A 20,636-nucleotide genomic window follows, 5' to 3' on the forward strand; every position below is an offset into this window, starting at 1 on the left:
ACATCTCTACTTCCTGAATGTGATCGTTCAAAAATCACAACAGTCGACATTAAACGACACAACACAAGTTTTTCAAAACACTTCAGGAAACTCTGAAATTATAAACGTGTGTTTTTGTGTTTCAGTGTGTCCTGCAGACGTCCAGCAACTGATGGTGAAGAAAGAAGAGTTTCCCCCTGAGGAGCAGCAGTGGAGCCCCCTTGTGGACCAGGAGGATCCAGAGCCCCCCCACATTAAAGAGGAACAGGAGGAACCGTGGACCAATCAGGATGGACAGCAGCTTCAAGGACTGGAGGAGGCTGATATCAAGTTCACATTGACTCCTGTTGCTGTGAAGAGTGAAGAAGATCAAGAGAAACCTAAATCGTCAAAGCTTCATCCGAGTGAGATGAAGGAGAACAGAGCGGACTGTGGAGGACCAGAACCAGCCAGGAACTCAGGTCCTGATGGACGTTTACAACAAGGTCCTGAGGACAAGACTGAAGACTCTTCTGAGACTGAAGAGAGTGAGGATGATTGGATGGAGACCAGGGAAACTCAGACTGGTTTAAATACAAGAAACAACAAACAGCCTGTAAGTGATGTGGGATGTAAGACAGAAAAAAAATCGTTCAGCTGCTCTGAGTGTGGTAAAAGATTTAACCAAAGGGGCAATCTAAATAGACATATGAGGATTCATACTGGAGAGAAACCGTTTAGTTGCTCTGAGTGTGGTGAAAGATTTAACCAAAGGGGCCATCTAAATACACATATGAGGATTCATACAGGAGAGAAAGCGTTTAGTTGCTCTGAGTGTGGTGAAAGATTTAACCAAAGGGTCAATCTAAATACACATATGAGGATTCATACTGGAGAGAAACCGTTTAGTTGCCCTGAGTGTTGTGAAAGATTTAGCCATAGGGGCCATCTAAATAGACATATGAGGATTCATACGGGAGAGAAACCGTTTAGTTGCTCTGAGTGTGGTGAAAGATTTAACCAAAGGGGCCATCTAAATACACATATGAGGATTCATACAGGAGAGAAAGCGTTTAGTTGCTCTGAGTGTGGTGAAAGATTTACCCAAAGGGGCAGTCTAAATACACATATGAGGATTCATACAGGAGAGAAAGTGTTTAGTTGCTCTGAGTGTGGCGAAAGATTTAACCAAAGGGGCAATCTAAATACTCATATGAGGATTCATACAGGAGAGAAACCGTTTAGTTGCTCTGAGTGTGGTGAAAGATTTAGCCGTAGGGACAGTCTAAATAGACATATGAGGATTCATACAAGAAAGAAAGCGTTTAGTTGATCTGAGTGTGGTGAAAGATTTAAGATTCAGTCCTCTTGTACGAGACATCTGAGGATTCATAAAGGAGAGAAGTGATTCAGTTGCAACCTTTGCAACAAAAGATTTATTAGGATTTATCAGCAGATATTCATAGTATACATATTCATAGTTCACTGTTTTAAATAAACTACTAACAGGTTTTATGTCCCTAGAAAATATAAATCATTGAATAACATGAAAGATATGTGTTTATATATCTTATTTCTACAGATTTCTACATAATTTATCTATTTTTCATAATGTCCCTCTTGTAATTTTAAGGTTAAAGTGTCTTCCTTGCCCAGTATGTATGTGTGTTCTTAACAAGTTCATATGATTAAATATGTTTGTTTTTAAACAATGGTTTCTTGGTTCGTGAGATTCAATGACAGTGTGTGTTCTCCTTTATGTATTGCATGTGTTTCCAAGAATAAAAGTCTAATAAAAAGATAATGGCGTTGTCGCCCTCCTCCTCTTTCTTTCTGTATGAACGGAGGCTGCACTGGCTACAGTTGAATTGTCTCCTCAAGAGACATATTAATCAGCTTCTCACAGTCAGACATGTTTGTTTACGTTTGACGTGAAGTCGGAACTCGGCAATTGAGACTTTTTTGTTTTTCTTGTCATGATAGATCGGTCAATGTGAACGTGTTCCAGGGGTCTCGTTCTATCTGATTTACGGTTTACAAAAGTTTGAAATAAGTATTAACTTGGTGCTGTCTGGTGTGTTTTGTTAGGCACAGCTTCAAGAAGAGTAAAGCTCAGCTCAGTGTTCATTTTCCAGTGCCTTTGTTGATGAAACAATGTGTTCCCTTAATTTGTAGTTGCAACTCTAGGAGAATGATAATAATGATGAAATATCTTATTTTCAAGACATCTATGAAAAGAAACTGAGCAGTGGTGGTTTCTGTTTATCTGAGGATTATGTATCAGTGGTCACATCAGGTTTGCCTGTCTTATTTATTTCAATATTTTCTATTTCTCGGATTATTAAAAAAAACATAAATGCTTCTTTTAATATGTTCTCAGCAGAAAGTCAATGAGCTGTCTAACTCCACAGCCACATAGTGCTAATTGCCCTTAATTGGGGGGGTGATCTAAAACTCCAATTGATAATGAATCTTAATAGGAGAAATAAGCAACTGAATGAATTAATGAATTACTTTCCCTTATTCCTATTTGCTATTCAACCTGCTGAGTCATTTAGCTTCTCCATTCAACCTCTCCATTCCGTGACACTTTGGGCCTTGTGCTGATAAAACAAGGTAAAACATAGCAAATTAGCCACGAAATCTAATTTCATTTAGTTCTTTAATAATATGGACAACGTTTTTCATATAACAAGGGACAATACAAGAAAGTCAAATGATTATTAACAGTTGAATGCACAGATTCATTTGTCTCTGATATTTCTTTGAGCCAAAACAAGACTCATTGAAACTCACTTTTATCGTCTGCTAAAAAGGCACAAGGAGGCTGATTGGAGCACGGCAATAACTTATCAATGATCAAACATTACACAGTCATCCAATGAAACTCTGCATTAGTAAATAAAAATACCAATGTTGAGGAAAAGTCAAGAAGCAAATAAAGCAAATTCTTTGTTTGATAACATGAACAAAAGTATCTCAACAAAATAGCAATAATACCTACAAATCCCTTCAAAGAACACATAATGAATATGTATCATTAAGAGCTGATTGAGACACATTAAAAACATTGTGAACAGAAGCTCGAGACAGAAAGTTCAATCTGTTACCTACTGCCGGGACAATATGTCAAGTAATGTGAAGTATTTTCTAACAATGCTTCTATAACAAGAGGGATAAATCTTTATACAGCATTTGAATCTTCCTTCAGAACCCTGTTCAGTACAATCTCTCAAATCTATAAGATGAGACAACACACGATGGCTTCAGATAACAATCACAAGTGCAAATGTCTGTCTATAAGATGAGCGGATTTATATTATAAAAAGTTTTTACAGCATCTACTTTATAACATGATCTGTTTGCAAATGTAGAAATAGATTTTTATCGTAATAATGTGCTTGTATTGAGAAGAATAGAGGAGCTGATACTCAGTGTATGTAATGATCAGTAAGGCTTTGTATTATGTACAGTACAATAAGGATTAGTTGGCAGTTGTGTTAAACACTGTGTTGTGTTGTTTTGTTGATAGATTTCTTGTAGTGCACATGCAGAAGAGTTTATGATACTAATGATAAGGCCTCCAGGTCAAAGCCTCAGCATGCAGAATAAAGACAAAGACAGAAACTGCAGATATAAAGAAACAAAAAAAATGACCCTGTGTCCAAGTTGCCTGGTTTTAAAACACAAACTCTTCTTTGACTTCATCCTCCTCTGACCACGATTTCCAAAAACTGTAGTTCAAAAATACTTCTATCCATCTTCAGAGTCATGATCGAATCCAAACTTTAATGTGTGTCGTGAAGAACAAGACTTTTCATCTTCACTCAGAAGCGGAACCAGCCACTAGTTTCCTCGGAGCTGTCAAAGTCGATTCCTTCACACAGGGACTCCTTGAAGAGAGAGGAAACGTCACTGACACTCACAGATTAATGCCTCACAGCAGAAAATACTATTAGAGGAAACTAATAGAGTCTCAGGAGTCTTAAGTTCCTATTTGGAAAATTGGGTCATTCATGTGGAGCGCTGTTAAACGGCCGCAGCACTGGAGACTGTTCATTAGAACATTGTCTAAGAAGAAGTTATTAATTATTAATCACTTTTCTGAACCTACGTGTGATTGCTTCACTTTAATCAATACTGAGACACTCTTAAACAACTATCTTATAATTATTAATACATTATATATGTGCACAGCAAAGTATAGTTTCTTGTCTTTCATTTTACCTCTTTAAAACATATCTAGGTGTCGTCAAATGTGATAATCAAATGCTTTTAAAGAAGCTGCCTTTCACTGTCGCAGCAAATTATTAATTTTTCAAAGAATCAGGGTGCGATAGTCCTTCTTGATAACGTCGCTGAGATGAAACATATCGACAGCAGCTTTCTGAGTTCAAAGGTGATGGAAGGTTGAAGAAACCAAAGTGCTGGAAAACCATAAAAAAACATGAAACACTGTGATAACGTACATTCAGATAACATGACTTGAACAATGGGATGAATTATGGAAAAGAAAATGAAACGTTGGCTACACGTTTTTTAACACAAAAAAAAGAATCCCAAAAATCTGCTTCCTATTCGGGGCTGAAAGACGGATTCAGAAGGAGAGAGAGAGAGAGAGAGAGAGAGAGAGAGAGAGAGAGAGAGAGAGAGATGTGGAGATGGGCCGAAGCACTGTACCCACAAGGCAAGGCCAACACATACACAACAAATATACTTATGAATATGCATTTGTAAATTAAAAAAACAGTTTTTATGGGTTAATAATGTTGACGTTAAATGTTCTCAAATGGATTTCAGTAAAAAAAATAACTGTCGCTCTAGAAAATAGTCTAAATCTAAAATGTAAGATAAAAAAAATTGATGCTGATATAAATGATTGTCTTATAGAAGAGGCTCGTGAAGTGATTACTACTCTTAAACCACCTCATCTCCACATAAAGTTTAATTTAAATTTTATTTCAGCAGAGGCTCAACTCATCAGGAGTGTTTCTCACCAAGAGACATGCTGTTCTGCATATTCACGCTGGAAACTGACCAATGGTGAAGCAAAGATCATGCAAGACAAACATCAGACGGCCAAGAAACATTCAAGAAAGAGAACTTTCCTTCGAGACTTGCACGGTTGCCTGCACTGTAGAGCCTGGGACGCTTGACCTGGTCGTGACTGGACAAGGGAGTGTAACTATTCCGCCGAGGTACGAGAGCAGAGTCCCTCAGGGTTTCATCCTGGTAGGAGATGAGATGCTGCAAGGTGTTAAAGGACAAAACAAAAGATCTGGGGACTCCTGATCACAGCCGAGCAGAGTAACCATCCTCTCCACATTGACTCGTGTTAACAGGCTCAACAACAGAAGCAAATTCAAAGGAGACTTTGAAATGAATTGGAGAATTTAAGGGGATTGTTAATGAGTGTCATTCTAGTTTGTGCATGTAAAAAAACCTGCAGTTAAAAAGCCCAAAGTCCTCAGTGAAGGAAGCTCCTCTCCCCCACAGACAACATAGCTCCTGTAGCTCCTCAAGCTCCTGAAGCTCCTGAAGCTGCAGAAGAGCTGCAGCAAAGGACAGTCTGAAGAAAGTGATGTGTTTTCTGAAGATTAGAGCAAGTAAACCTTTTCAAATCAAAACACAAATTTGAAATTATGACCCTGAATATGTCTCCTTTTAAGGATAGAATAAGTAAAGCACAACCCTCACACACCTTCTCTTCATTTAAGGGTGTAAACCTTTGAAATGATTTAAAGAAGCTCAAATACAGCTTTTCATTCATCCATAACCAGAGCAATGGTAATAATGATTATTTCAGCCAAGCAGGGCAGCATGATCAGCCAGGGCTTCAGTCCATAACATATAAAACATTTAATTTCATTAGCTGAGCTGCAGGCAGGTTCAAGATTCAAGGGACAGGGATTAAAAAGAGGGAGTTAAAGAAGCAAGGCATCACATGCAAGCATTAAACTAGTGGATACAACAAACAAGAGCCTGTTAGACTCTGGATTAGATGTTGTGGTTTTGCTGATTAATTGTGAATTATTTTTGATGAAAGTCAACAACACACACACATACTTTACACATGTGATAACTTCGGATGGAGTGAGAGTGCACGTGGATGTTCATGAGGTAATACACAATCTTGCTCTGGATGTAGTCCTGCACCCGGTTCACCAGGAAACGCCGGCCCACGTTTATCACCTTGATAAACGACAGGTCCCTGCAGGTGGTGAAGGGTCATGGGGGGCTGAACTTAAAATCTGTTTACTGTCGCCATCTAGTGTTCATTTGTTGCAAACTGCTATAAAACCTTTTAGGTTCACACACTGTAAAACATTGCAGCCTCGTTTAGTTATGTCTACTTTCTACCTCTCTTTAACACAAAGAGCTCTTACAAGTTTTGGATTTTGAACGCAACTTTCCAAGTTTTAGAAAGTAAAACCTACAGTTATTCATTGTGTTGACTCTTTGAGAATGTTGTCAGATTTGTTTGTTTTGATTGAACTTGAGTTTGTAAGTCATCAGTTTAAAAAGGAAAGATGAGGAAAAAGGCGGGAAAGTAAAACTTACAGTAACACATTATGTTGACTATCTAATAATTTTGACTGATTTGTATGTGTTGATTGAACTTGGGTTTGTAAATCATCAGATGGGGGAAAAAAAGGAGAGGAAAAAAAGCGGGAGTGACACAGAAAGATCTATTTGCTGTGACTTTTTAGTTAGAATGTCTTCCTTAAACCAAGGCAAGGTTTAAGCATGGGAATAATCATTTAAACACTGCAGCTAGGTTACATATCGAATTCCATTCAAAATATACACATTTTGCAGCAAACAAGAAAGGACTACTTCCACCAGCGGAACGAGACTATTTCAGCCTGTTCACGGCCTGTTAACGGAGGCGGAGCAATACTACACTTTACTCTGCATGGAGGAGACCGGTTAGGTAACTAGCTAACTCCTGTTCGGCTTGAAGGGTGGAGGGGAACTCCAGCGGAAAAACTCAGCGGCACTTGAAAGACACACCGAATATTACGGTCACATCAAACACTACACCAGCTAGTTATATATTTAACTTTTTACACGTTTTAACCAAAGGGGCCCGTTTAAATTTGTCATCGATGCCACAATTTAGCTTTTCCAGGCTATTAAAAAGCACAACCTACATACTTACTGTGTTTACGTTACTGCACCTACGATTAATAAAAAAAAAAAATAGAGATTAACTCAATTAAAATATAGATGAACTCACCTTGCAAGGCTCTGTCCTACTAGCTAGCCACTTTCAGTCCAAACCTTGGACTAGTTAGCTACTAGCTAGCCACTTTCAGTCCAAACCTTGGACTAGTTAGCTACTAGCTAGCCACTTTCAGTCCAAACCTTGGACTAGTTAGCTACTAGCTAGCCACTTTTAGTCCAAGCCTTGGACTGAAAATGGCTAGCTAGTAGCTAACTAGCTAACTCCTGTCTTGTCAGGGTAACTCTGGCATTACTCTGGAGGTTCAAGTTCAAACAACTTTATTTATCCCAAATAGTGTGCTGCGTGTTTGCAATCAGAGCCGATATCAGAGCAGAGGCGGACTTGGTCATGTTAAAATAATATGTTAATGTCAGACAGAAGTAACAAAGTTTATCCAGAGACAGTACAAAGAATTGTTAAAACTCCTGTTAAACAGGCAACAGAGCCCGCTCCCTCCAGTCAACTCAGTATGTTTTGCACAGACATGCGGAGCGAATTAACTGAAGACGATCGTCAAATAAAAATAAATGTAAAGTTTTTTTCTGTGAGAGACAGGTAATTCTGTGCCAACTGAGTAGCATAGAAATCCTATAATTTGTTATTCGAGCACTGATGTAGTCATAAAGCATGTTCTCTTTGTTGCAATAATATTTATTTCTTTGTGTTTTTATTCCTACAGCTCTATACTGCTCTTATTTTTCCCTCACTCATGCCCTTTTCTCTGTTTTTTTGTTGTCTATCTGCTTCAGTTAATCACAGAGTTCCGCAGAATTGTTGCCGAAGACCTGCTGGAGTCCTTTCTGGGTGGACTTGATGAGTTGGTGCCCAGTCTTCTACAACTGTACAAAGCAACTGCTGCATCGGGCAGGAGGTTGGCCCTGAGCAGCATTCTGAATTGTCTTCAAAAGGAGGTATGTACTGTGTAGATAAATATTTCCTATCAAAGAGTACTAAGATATTAAGAGATTAGGATTCTATCTTGTGTATTGCATTCACCTACTATTACCTAGTTTTTTTTAGGACACAAACCAAAACCAAAGAACAGCTGCCCTACTTGGTCTCCCGCACTACCTTTCAGATGATTCCTCCAACATCATCAGGATGTGTGATGTAAGACACTATATTCACACATTTTATAGTACACTCTTTAGATTTAGTTCTAAATGTGGCTAAGGCAACATTTGTCTTGTTCATAAGAGGTTTTACCATACCCAAAGCAAGCATCATTTTCCTCACAATGGTCTTTCATTTCAAATCCAATGTATATAACATTTAACTCTTAAAACACAAACAATAACACTGTCAGGCGGTATTTCATTGTTGAAAATACATTATTGGATCCTACCGGTATTACGGTAACAGCCAGGACATTTTATTACATTATTGGTCAAGTTCTGACATTATTGGGTTTTATTACATTTGCAGGAGTTATTTTATTTATCATTGGTTGATATCACAGCCTTTCAGTCCCATTGTTTTCTCACTCACTCACTAGACAGTTATAGACTTTATTTATTAGAATGGCCATGATATTTTAAACTTGGACATGTAAGTTAAGATGTGTATGTCTTTATGTCTTCAGGCTCATGGCGAAACCCTCGATGTGATAATGGCAGGAATGGAAGTTGGACTACTGATTGGGCATGAAGGTCCTCTACAGGATGCATTTCCTTTGGATGTCTTTAATGTGGCTGTGGTAGCAGAGGAGAAGATCATCCTACATGACATACACACACACACACACACACACACACACACACACACACACACACACACACACACACACACACACACACACACACACACACACACACACACACACAAACACTTGTCTGAGTTTGAAACTGGTAAACAGCTAGTTGGTAGTGTTCAGCATTTTTCACCATATTGAGGTTTTAATGAACCTGTTAGATTGTGTCATTGTCTGACTTTGACACTGTGGATAACTGCTAGTTGGATGGCATGTTATCTGTTTGAGAACCCAATGTATGAGAACCCAATGTATGAGCTTATATATATATAATAAATGTTGTATTTTTGGACAAATGGAAGAATTCTGTGTGTTCTATCATGTACCATAAAAGTTATAACTTAACTTGAAATGGGAAGTTGTATAAACATAGTAAGTTATTTTAACTCAAAACTGTAAGTTACAATAATGCAGAAATGTGTGTTTGTTCAACTAGCTAAGGAAAGTTATTTTAACTCAAAGTATTAAGTTGAGACAGCAAGTGATAAAACGTTAAATCAACTTTGACAACTTATAAAACAAAGTTGAGTCAACTACAACAATGTAGTACAATCAACTTTTTAAACTTTAATTTCTGGGTTGAAACAACGATAAACCTCAAGTTGAGTTAACACGTGTTCTTAAGGCAGCAGGTGAACTTTCATTTGCAAGTTTAACTGAATTGAAATGTGTTGCAGTGCAGGAGCGTAATCCAGATATTAAATGTAATGACCTATTGAGATCGAGAGAAGCAGATGTGATCAGCTCTTACTTGTCGTAGTTGTCAGGATCTAACGGTTGATAAGTGACCTTGTAGCACTCGATGCGTTTGAGGAACTCGTCCATTACTCTCTCTCTGTGTCTCTCAGGGTAGTCGGGACTGGACACCTTCACTTCCTGTGGCAGGTATGCAACACAGTCAGACCATGTGAGCAAGCAGCATGGTTCTTACATAACTAAGCAGACACCGGGAATATTTATAGATTATGGGTTTGAGTGACATACCAGAATATTAGCAGCTATCACCTCAGGGTTGTTACACACCGACTCCACCAAGAACACCTGTTGGAGATAGGTCAGAGGTCAACGTACGACTAACACGCGAACATAACAAGATCATCCAGTTTTTAAATTAGACATTGAAGTGGCCCTTTGGAGTTTTCTTGTTAACATTTAAAAGTCTCACATTCATCATTTCACGTTCAACGCTACATAAACTGTGAATGTTTGAATGTGAACTTCAATTAAGTCCGATTTCCAAAGACAAAATAACAGCAGAATATAATAAAAACACTTCCAATGTTACCTTGAATGCATTCTCCTTCACAAAGCCTTGAATGAGGTCTCTACGTTCTCTTGTTGTGTTTGTTGCATCAAAAACCTGAGAAAACAAGTCAATGTGTATAACTTGGACAGTGTCAGCTTCAGAGTGACAGCAGCAGCCTGTTTGATATCTAGGTCACAATTCAGCAGTGAGATGCTGTCAGGAGCCCGTCACGTTTTCACGAGACAAACCCCATTTCCACCAGATACGACCGTGAGGGGAGAGAGGCAGCTGTGCTCTGTGGAAATTAGCAGTGATTTTATTATGTATCGGCGTGAAGTCTAATCACATGAACACTCCCTACTTGACTGTATGTATGTAATAATACCGATGGCGCCACCTACTGGCAACAGGAAATAAGCTTTGTTTTACAACTATCGGAGTCTCTGTTTCCTGTCTTTGTCTCTTTGTCCCCTCAGAGACTCAGCGTGAGGAGGAAGGAGCAACATGTCCGCCATGCAGCTGCTGCGGGAGTCGGTACATGAGCGGATCCGCGCTGCCGCTGAAGACTTCCTGCTGCAGGTGGAGGAAGGAGGAGGAAAGGCTCGAGTCCCGGAGCTGAGAGCGATGCTCACCGAGCGGCTCGCGGCGGAGGTGGAGGAGATCCTCGCCGGGCTGGAGGAAACCGTGGCTGGGTACGAGGAGCGAGTGGAGCGGACAGAGCTGGAGATCTGCCGCCAGAGGAGGCTGCTCGATGCCGGGATGCAGCCCGAAGTCCGGCTGCACAGAGCAGGTCAGTCCCTAGAGGAACCGCTAACAGGCTAACGTTAGCTAGCATCATATCTATCTATATCTATCTATGCTGCTCACGCTCTCTGAACTAGCTCCTCTGCTAACAGCTGTTTCTCTGCATCACTCCGGCTACAATCACCGGTCTGTAGTTAAACAGCCACACATCCCAGCCCCTCCTCTCTGGTGCTTCGTGACTCTGTGTTCTGTGTGAGCTCAGCCTCGTAGTCTAACAGGCTGATACAGCAGCGATGGCTTCTCTCTCTCCCTCTTGCTCCGAGTGGCTCATGTTCACTGACTCCTCCGCCTCCATTAACAGTAGAGCTACATGTAATAAATGCAGTGTGTTGGTAGCGATGGAGGAGAGAGGCTCCGCAGCCTAGAACCTCCGTTAGCTGTAGTTAGCTTAGCCGCCGCTAGCCACCTAGCTTAGCACGTAGCCACCTAGTTTACCACGTAGCTTAGCCTAAGCTAGCTCTGTTATTCTAGGAATATTACCCATTCTATAACGTGACAACCCAGAGTTGGGACCAGGAAGCAGAGCTGCAGTGCTACACACTTCTCTGCTCCCTCTGGATCAGTCACACAACCCCATAGAGACTGTGTCTGTCCACCGTCCGATTACATGATTTAAATCAAACATTTACAGAGCGAGAATTACACACAATGATCTAATACAAATTTACACAACCTCTGCAACAACTCAGGAAACTAAGACTTTTAAATGTGGTCTTTTAAACATGAGATCACTGTCATCAAAAGCTATTTTAGTTAATGAACTAGTCTCAGATTATAACATAGATTTATTGTCCCTCACTGAGACGTGGCTGCATCCTGATGAATCAGAATCAGAAAGGATTTATTGCCAAGTAGCTTTACACCTACCTGGAATTTTCTTTGGTAAATAGGTGCATACATTTAACGTAAAGCATAAAAACACAATAAGTACTTCACATAAGAAAGAAATAACTGTTTATAAAAAAATAATATCCAAGATATAAAAAGTTAAATAAAGAGTAAAATGCAAAACAGATATATACGAGATATAAAAAGTTAAATAAAAAGTAAAATGCAAAACAGGAGAGAAATGTGGATGTGCAATATCTAATATACTGTTATGTGTGTTAATGTAACACAGAATTGAGGCGTGGGTGCGTGATAAGAGTCCAAGCCAGGTGGGGGTTGTTAAGTTAACTCACTTGCGCAGTGTAACTTCAGCGTGAAAAGTACAAGCGGAGCGTCTGTTTCATTCAGTATAATTTATTCTTCCTCGTGCACCGGCTCTGTGCATCCGTTTCATGCACAGGTTCACAACAACAATAACACAGGATGTGACGACATACACGTCATATATACACAGGTACGAGAGAAACGTAAAACCTCTAATAACAGGCAAAACTATTACCGTAAAACAATAATAGCGTTCTCTATAATAAGGATAGTTTAACACCCCCACTCGCTCTTATCACATTAGGTTGCATCAAAACAAAAATAACAGAATGTGGTATCCTTGATACTCAAAGAAACAAAATACTCTTTGCACTCTTAAGTACCAAACATGTTTCGTGCAAATCTTTTTAACTTCAGCTTAGTAGCTGGTTTTGTCATGACATCAGCAATCATTTGCTCAGTAGGACAATATTCCAAAATAAACTTTTCATTGTTCACATTTTCCCTGATAAAATGATACTTAATGTCAATGTGCTTGCTCCGTTGTCTGTTGACTGGGTTTTTGGCTAGTGCTATGGCACCTTGGTTGTCTTCATACATTTTTGTTTTTGCATATTGATATGTGTCTATACCCCTGAGTAACTGCTCTAAGTAAATGCATTCCTGTACGGCTGATGCTAAGGACATGTATTCAGCCTCACAACTGGATAAAGCTACTGTCGGTTGTTTTCTTGTTTTCCAGGATATCAAAGAGCTTCCCTCATTTAGACTGACACAAAAACCTGATGTACTTCGCCTATCTGCTGGGTCTGATGCCCAGTCAGCATCACTGTAGACTCTTAGGCCTAATTTTTCTCTGTCATTTCTCCTAAAACATAATCCCTGTTCTGTTGTACCTTTCAGGTACCTGAACACATGTTTTAATGTGGTCCAGTGTTCTACTGTTGGTTCAGCAAAGTGCTGGGAGAGTTTACTGACCACAAAAGTTATGTCTGGTCGGGTACATGTAGACAAGTAAATTAAACTTCCTACTGCCTCCCTGTACCTTCTTGGGTCTTTCAGTTTTTCTGCATCTTCTGTGTATTCAAGTTTTGGTTCACATGGAGTTTCTCTAGCTTTGCAATCCTGCATCCCAAATCGATCTAGAATTTTGCTCACATATCTCCCCTGTGACATTTTGACTACACCATCTGCTTGTTCGAAATCTATGCCCAAGAAATGTCTCAGCTTTCCCAAGTCTTTCATTTTGAACCTTTCAGTGAGTATTCTCTTTACATTTTTCAGAACATTTTCATTACTAGCTGCTATCACCAGATCGTCAACCCATATGATTAGGATTACTTACTCGTTGTGCTTTTTTTTTGTATACACAGTTATCAGCTGGGTTCTGTACAAAATCATTCTCACTTAAACATTCATGCAACATAGTATTCCAATTTCTCCCTGATTGTTTCAGACCATAAATAGATTTTTGTAATTTACACACAAGTTTTTCACCTGTATTGGACTTTTTCTCATAACCCTCAGGTTGCTCAATATCAATTTCACGGTCAATTGGGGCATGCAAGTAAGCTGTCTTCACATCCGACTGGTGTAGGACTAGGTTATCTTGTACAGCCTTTTGCATGACCACTCTCACACTTGACATATCAGCTGCGGGTGAGAGTCTCCTCGTAGTCAGTGCCTGGTTTCTGACTGTAGCCTTTTGCTACGAATCTTGCTTTATATTTATCAGATCCATCAATTTCGGTCTTAAGTGCATAAACCCATCTGCCCCCCACTGTCTGTTTGCCTGGTGGCAACTGAGTAAGCTTGAAAGTCTCATTCTCCTCCAGGGATTGCATCTCCTCTCTCGGCATTAGTCCACTACCTTGCTTTGCTTGATGCAATGGTGTCCTGGTAATTTTGAGGTATGTCACACACTGCTCTGTAACAAGAGTCCATGCATGTGTGCAGTTTGTCATCTGTCACACAATCCTGTAGATAAGCTGGTCTCTTTCTAATTCTCGGTGGGTTCCTCTTGATCACAGTCTCTGTGGACACATCTGGCTGTGTGTACTCAGTCTTTTCAGATGAAGTCTCACTATCATCACTTTGAACACCTTGACCTGGTACATTTTTCACATTCTTATCAACAACATACTCATCACTGTTGTCATCAGTAGAGTGTATATCCCCGTATTCTATGTGTGACTCAGATGTTTGTGTTTCCCTTTCTTTGCTTGCTTTAGTGGTGAATTTCACCAACCTATGCTTTTTACCCCTCTCTGTGTCTGGATAGTACACTAGATAGTAGTGGTGGGGGAAAAATCGATTCTGTTAAGTATCGCGATATTTTGCGCCCGCGATTATATCGATACTGTAGCACAAAGTATTGCAATATTTTTTTTTTTTAATACTTTATTTTCAATTATATATGTAACAGCCCCTGGCTGGCAAAGCATGACAAGGAGAGTTTCAGAGTTTAAAAGATACCTAGTGTGTATGTGGAAAGGATGTTCTCCACTGCAGGAGATATAGTAACGGCCCAGAGGAACTTTAACATCTGAGCATGTCGACCAACTCCTTTTTCTGAACAAAAATGCCAATATTCCCAAATTAATTTAACATTTTGGTTCATGACCTTGCAGCCGACTGGACTCTAGTAGTACACTTTTTTATTTTTCTCAATTTGATTGAAGCTCTAGGTTACTCTTATTTATATGCTTATTCTCAGGTTTATGTTACTCTATTATGTCTGCTTGATGTTACTGTATTGTATTTAAATAATTGTAAGTTATGTGCTCTGAGCTCAGCGTTCATGTGAGAGGTCTCCTATTCAGAAAATAATTACAAAGGTCCTGTGTCCTGAATGTTCAAGGACAAAGTTTTTGCACTACCCTTTCTTAGTTTTTACACTTCAGTTAATGTGTAGAAGACAATGTTGTTCACAGAATTAAAGGTGACATTTGAAGTGAGGTGAACAGTCTTATTTTCCTCTTTTTGTAATGCCTTTGAATAATATGGGGGACATGAATCGCAATATATCGCAGAATCAAATCGCAATACTTGCAGTATCGCAATATATTGCAGAATTGCAATACTATTGAATCGTGGCCCAAATATCGCAATACTATTGAATCGTCACATTTTTGCCAATTCCCACCCCTACTAGATAGGCTGGGCTGTTCTTATCATAGCCTATGAAAACACCTTGCTCACATCTGGAATCCAATTTGCTTTTCTCTTGCTTGTAGGCAAAACACATCGATCCGAATTTTTGGAATTTGGATATGTCTGGGACCCTTCCTGTGAATAGCTCGTACGGCGTTTTCTTTGTACGTCTACTGTAACATCTGTTTCTCACATAAGCTGAGGTCTGTACAGCGTAGTTCCATAAATGATCTGGTAACCCGCTTTCTATCAGTAGGCATCTGCTCATATCATAGAGTGTTCTCCACCCTCTCTCTGCTGTGCCATTTTGGTGGGGTGAGTATGGCGCAGACGTCTCATGTCTAATCCTATTTTTTGTTACAAGTGTCTAGAAGTCTCGACTTGTAAACTCAGTGCCGTTATCTGAACGGATACACTTGACTTCTCCATAAGGAGCTATGTCTGCTAATAACTTTTCTGTGGCCTGCACTGTATCACTCTTGGACCTAAGAAAATTTAAAAGCATAGTACCTGAGTAGTGGTCTGTAAAGGACTGTGCTTGGTGTCCGCATGGGACCGGCTAAGTCGGTGTGGACTAGTTCTAGGGGCTTCTTTGCCTTCCTAGCTGGCTCCCTATTTCTTGTCTGGGTGAACTTTCCCTGTGTACACACATCACATAATTGATCCAACCCTACTGCACCTCCCTTAATCACCATGCCCTTCACAACACTTTGCAACCTTTTCACATCTTCATAATTACAATGACCCAATATTTCATGCCAAGTTTGCATATCATGACATACTTTACATTTATCAACATCCTTCTCAACAGTTGGTAAGTAATACAAATGTCCATTCTCATGAATGGACATGTGCTGCCATCCTTGGTGATCATGCGACTGTTCCCCTTCTTGAAAGTGAGTGTCGCTCCTCCATTTGTTGCTCTTGCCACTGAGAAGATGTCGTTTGGATATGATGGCATGTAGAGGGCCTCTCGTAGCTGCGCTGTGTGTTGTTGTCCTGCGTGGTCTAGAAGTTGTATCACCGCCGTTCCTCTCTGTTGTGCTCTTCCACTGCACTTGCTTCCGTCTGCTAATTCCACTGAGTGGGTCTCTGACCGGAACGAGTTGTCGAAGCTCTGGAACTTGTTGATGTCATTCACGATGTGGGAAGTCGCTCCCGCATCCACCATGATGCCTTTCATCTTCACGTTACCTGGTGGTCTTTCACTCTTGACATATCTGGCCATGAAGAGGTGGTCTTGGTCGTCACCTTGCTCCTCTGCAACTTTTCTGACGCCATCTTGTCCCCCCTTCTTCTTACAAAGTGTTTCTGCATGCGTATTGTTCTTGCAGTAACTGCACCCCACTTTTCTGTAACACCTTCTTGCCATGTGTCCCTTTATTCCACACTTGTAGCAGGTAATGTTAGCATCTTCTTTTCTGCTACTGTGTGGCTTGCTATGGCCTCCACCTTGTGTTGTAAACGTTTTCATCACATTATCTGTAGTTGCTTCAGCCATTTTCATTTTCTCTGATTCCTCATAGACTCGTAGTCTTCTTTTGAAATCTGCAAACGTGACGCTGTCTCCATTCTGCGTCACATGGACAGCTAGCGGCTTGAACGAGTCCGGTAGCCCGCTTAGCGTCATGGCCACGATCAGTCCATCACTCATGGTCTCTCCTGCTTCCCTTAATGCTGTTATAATGTTCTCAGCTCTTATTAAATAGTCAGTAACAGTCTCGCTGTCTGCCATGTGAAGCTTGGTTAGAGACGTGTTCATATTTATAATCCGTGGCTTGCTCTTTCCAGAATAATGTTCTTTTAGTATTCTCAGGGCTTTCCTGCCATCATCAGCAGCCTCGTGTCTGATTAACAATAGGCTTTTATCATCTATTAGCCTTACCAGCTCAGCGTAGCAGTCGGCATTCTTCCGTCCGTCTTTCTCGCTCGCATCAACTGGTTCTCTCACAATAGTATCCTTCAACTTCAGGATATGCAAGCAGCTCAGGAACCGTGTCTCCCAAAGGTCGAATTTCTCCTCCGTCCCATCGAATATAAGCTGCGGTGCTGGAACTCCTGTTGCTCGGTTCGCCATCGTTAGCCCGTCACTTTCTTCTAGCTTCTCTGCTAACTATGCGTATACGTCGCACCTACTTCTCGCTCGCTTGTCTTCAGCCCTGGGCCCATAACCTGTTGAGTTAACTCACTTGCGCAGTGTAACTTTAGCGTGAAAAGTACAAGCGGAGCGTCTGTTTCATTCAGTATAATTTATTCTTCCTCGTGCACCGGCTCTGTGCATCTGTTTCATGCACAGGTTCACAACAACAATAACACAGGATGTGACGACATACACGTCATATATACACAGGTACGAGAGTAAAACGTAAAACCTCTAATAACAGGCAAAACTATTACCGTAAAACAATAAGAGCGTTCTCTATAATAAGGATAGTTTAACAGGGGTCCCGGTGTAACAGGCCAAATAAACTCCCGCCCAAATTAAACCAAAGTATACCCCGGGGGATAAACTGGCCTAGGAAAAACTATACCCCGGGGTGTAAAACAGCCTAGGCCATACTATACCCCTCCAGGCCAGAGTATACCCCAGGGGATAAACTGTCCAGGGCAAAACTATACATGGTGGATATGTGGTTGATTTAGCTCTAAGGTCAGGTAGGCATAGTAGTTGTGTTGTGCTATCAAAGCATTTGAATCTTCAAAATCTAGGCTGGATATTCTCTTATATTTTAATGATAATTTACACTGCATTAATTGGAATTCAGCTGTAGGCATATACTAGGAGATCTGTATCAGAGACTAATTGTATCCACAATTTAAGTACTGCAAGCTAGACTATTATGCAGTTGTAGACACAACACAGGGGGTCCCTGGTCCTGAGAAGGGAAGGAAAGGGGTTAAATGTGGCTATAAGATGGACTATTAAATGTGACTTAAACTAGACAAAAATGTTCTGAGTTTCCATCAACGAAAACTAGACTAAAACTAAGAAGGATAAAAATGACTCAATGTGACTAAAGCTAATATGCATTTTCATCCATAGACTATACTAAATCTAAAAAAGATACCAAAATTAACACTGGTGTCATGAAGTTGAAATTTGAGTTATAAGAACAATGTTAGTATTGGTGTAGCGAGCTAGAGAGTTTAATCAGACCGGATTCAACTAATCAACAGCTATCTTGGAATGAAAAAAGTGTCAGGCTGTCCAAATACACCAAAATGCTTAATAACTAAATAAGCTGGCCAAGGAGTTAGACATTTTACCTTACTGGCCATCAAAGAGCATGACAACTCTTTCATACATGCAAAGCAGCTCACAGAAATATATCCCAACTTGTGTATTGCTCTGCGGATCAGAGCAACACTACCAGTAACAGTAGCTTCAGCCGAGAGGAGTTTTTCTAATTTCAAACAGTTGAAAACGATGTTTTGATTGATGACTTTGCAGCAAGGAAGGCCAGAAGGATTGCACTGTAACCCTTGAAGTGTGATGCTAGGGAGTGGAATGTTAATAGTTCTTGAGACAAAGTTAAATTATACTATTTATTTATTTGTTTGTTTATTTTGCATATTCTATTATAGTAATTATTAGTTGTATTATATTATACAATATATCATTTAAATTGAAAGAAAACTTGCATATATCATTTTATTTCTTGTTATTATAATTATTATTGTTTGTTAGCTAAGTTGTCATTTGTTTTGATTCTTTAGTGTGCACTTTGCATTTCTTCTTAGCTCTCGTTCTTGTGATAAATAAAGGTGCAGTACTTTACTGTAGAACTGTTAAGAAGTTTAGAATTTTTCATTTTTGGGGGGAGGCTCCAGGGGTGAAGCTTGACTTTATAAGCCCTGCTTAATGCAAGCAGAGGAGTAGAGTTGCTGAGGCGAGATGGGATAGCTGATTCCTCTAACACCATTTTTTTATATATATAATAATTAACTTTTATTATATTATGTTACAATTGCATTATGTTTTGGCTATGTGCTTTTATTTTAATGTGTAACACTACTGAGAGGTGTTTTGATCTTTGGTTGTTTTGATTTTATCAGACTTTTATTATCAAGTAATAAAAGTCTTTGTTTTAGAGTTTTAAGATTTAAGTTAGTTAGCTTTCTCCCTTAATTTACCTGACAAAGCTGAACCACCAATAAAATGTTGAAAAATTAAGTAAATCTTGTGTATATCATTCAACACGACTGATATCATGGGGTTATAATCTGGCCTGAGGGGTATGATTTGGCCTAGGCTATAATATACCCGGGGTATAATCTAGCCTAGGCCCCTTTAACCCCGGGTATACTTCGGCCGGGGGGGGTACTATGGCCTGTTACACCGGGCCTTGTTGATAAGGCCAACTGCAGCCGGGAAGAAGCTGGTCTTGTGGCGGGAGGTTTTGGAATATGTCAGTCTAAATGAATCTACTCCCCCCAGTCATATAAATTCACACGTGCCCAGAGAATTTGGACGAGGAGGTGGAGTTGCTGCTATTTTTAACTCCACTCTATCAATTAATCCTAAACCTAAACTCAGCTACAACTCATTTGAATGTCTTGTTCTTAGTCTTCCACGCCAATCCAAGAAACACCAACAGCCAATCATATTTGCTGTAGTACCCTGCTCCTGGGGCTTATACTGAATATTTAAAGGAATTCCCTGAGTTTTTTTCAAACCTAGTCCTAAAGACTGATAAAATTATTTTTGTTGGTGACTTTAATATTCATGTTGACTATAATAAAGATAGCCTTAGCGTAGGGCTGTGCAATTAATCAAATTTTAATCGTGATTTCGATTTTTTTGGGTCAAATGATCTCCAAACTTATATAATCGAGTTGAAACGATTTTCTGAAATTACATGAACAATTCAGTCCTTCCTCCAAAGCATTCAACGCGGCCCTGCTGACTGGCTCTCACTCTCAAGCAGCTGTAAAGTGAAGGAGGCGAGTTGTGTGTGTGGTGACCGGCGGTGTTTAAAAAAAACACCACGAGTGGAAAATGGCAGAGGGAGGGCAGACCCGCTTGATCGACAAATAGGGTAGAAAAAGTTCTCTTGTATGGGAACACCTCGGATTCTTAGAATCCTAAGAGGAGCAGCACCACACAATGTAGCGGTCGCGCAGCGCCATTCTATAGCACGCAGCCGCCTTTTTTTTTGGAGTGAAACACTGAATAAATGCATCATAAGTAATCGTTTGAATAATTTTAATTTCAATATTATCCAAAATAATCGTGATTATGATTTTTTTTTTTCATAATCGAGGAGGAACCGCTCACAGGCTAACGTAAGCTAGCATCAGCTCGAGCAGCGGAGTTAATACTCCACTTCCTGTCTCTGTCTGCT

General features: G+C 39.9%; 1 protein-coding gene across 1 annotated transcript; it reads left to right on the top strand.

Moving 5' to 3' along the window:
- Nucleotides 1-610: 610 nt before the first annotated feature.
- LOC132999959 (gastrula zinc finger protein XlCGF57.1-like) lies at nt 611-1,425 on the top strand (the record flags this gene model as incomplete). Its single annotated transcript, XM_061069765.1, has 1 exon — nt 611-1,425. A coding segment is annotated over one exon (681 nt), but the record flags the coding sequence as incomplete, so codon positions are not given.
- Nucleotides 1,426-20,636: the final 19,211 nt, after the last annotated feature.

This window comes from Limanda limanda, chromosome 4, assembly GCF_963576545.1.
Source record: "Limanda limanda chromosome 4, fLimLim1.1, whole genome shotgun sequence".
NCBI classification, from domain to species: Eukaryota; Metazoa; Chordata; class Actinopteri; order Pleuronectiformes; family Pleuronectidae; genus Limanda; species Limanda limanda.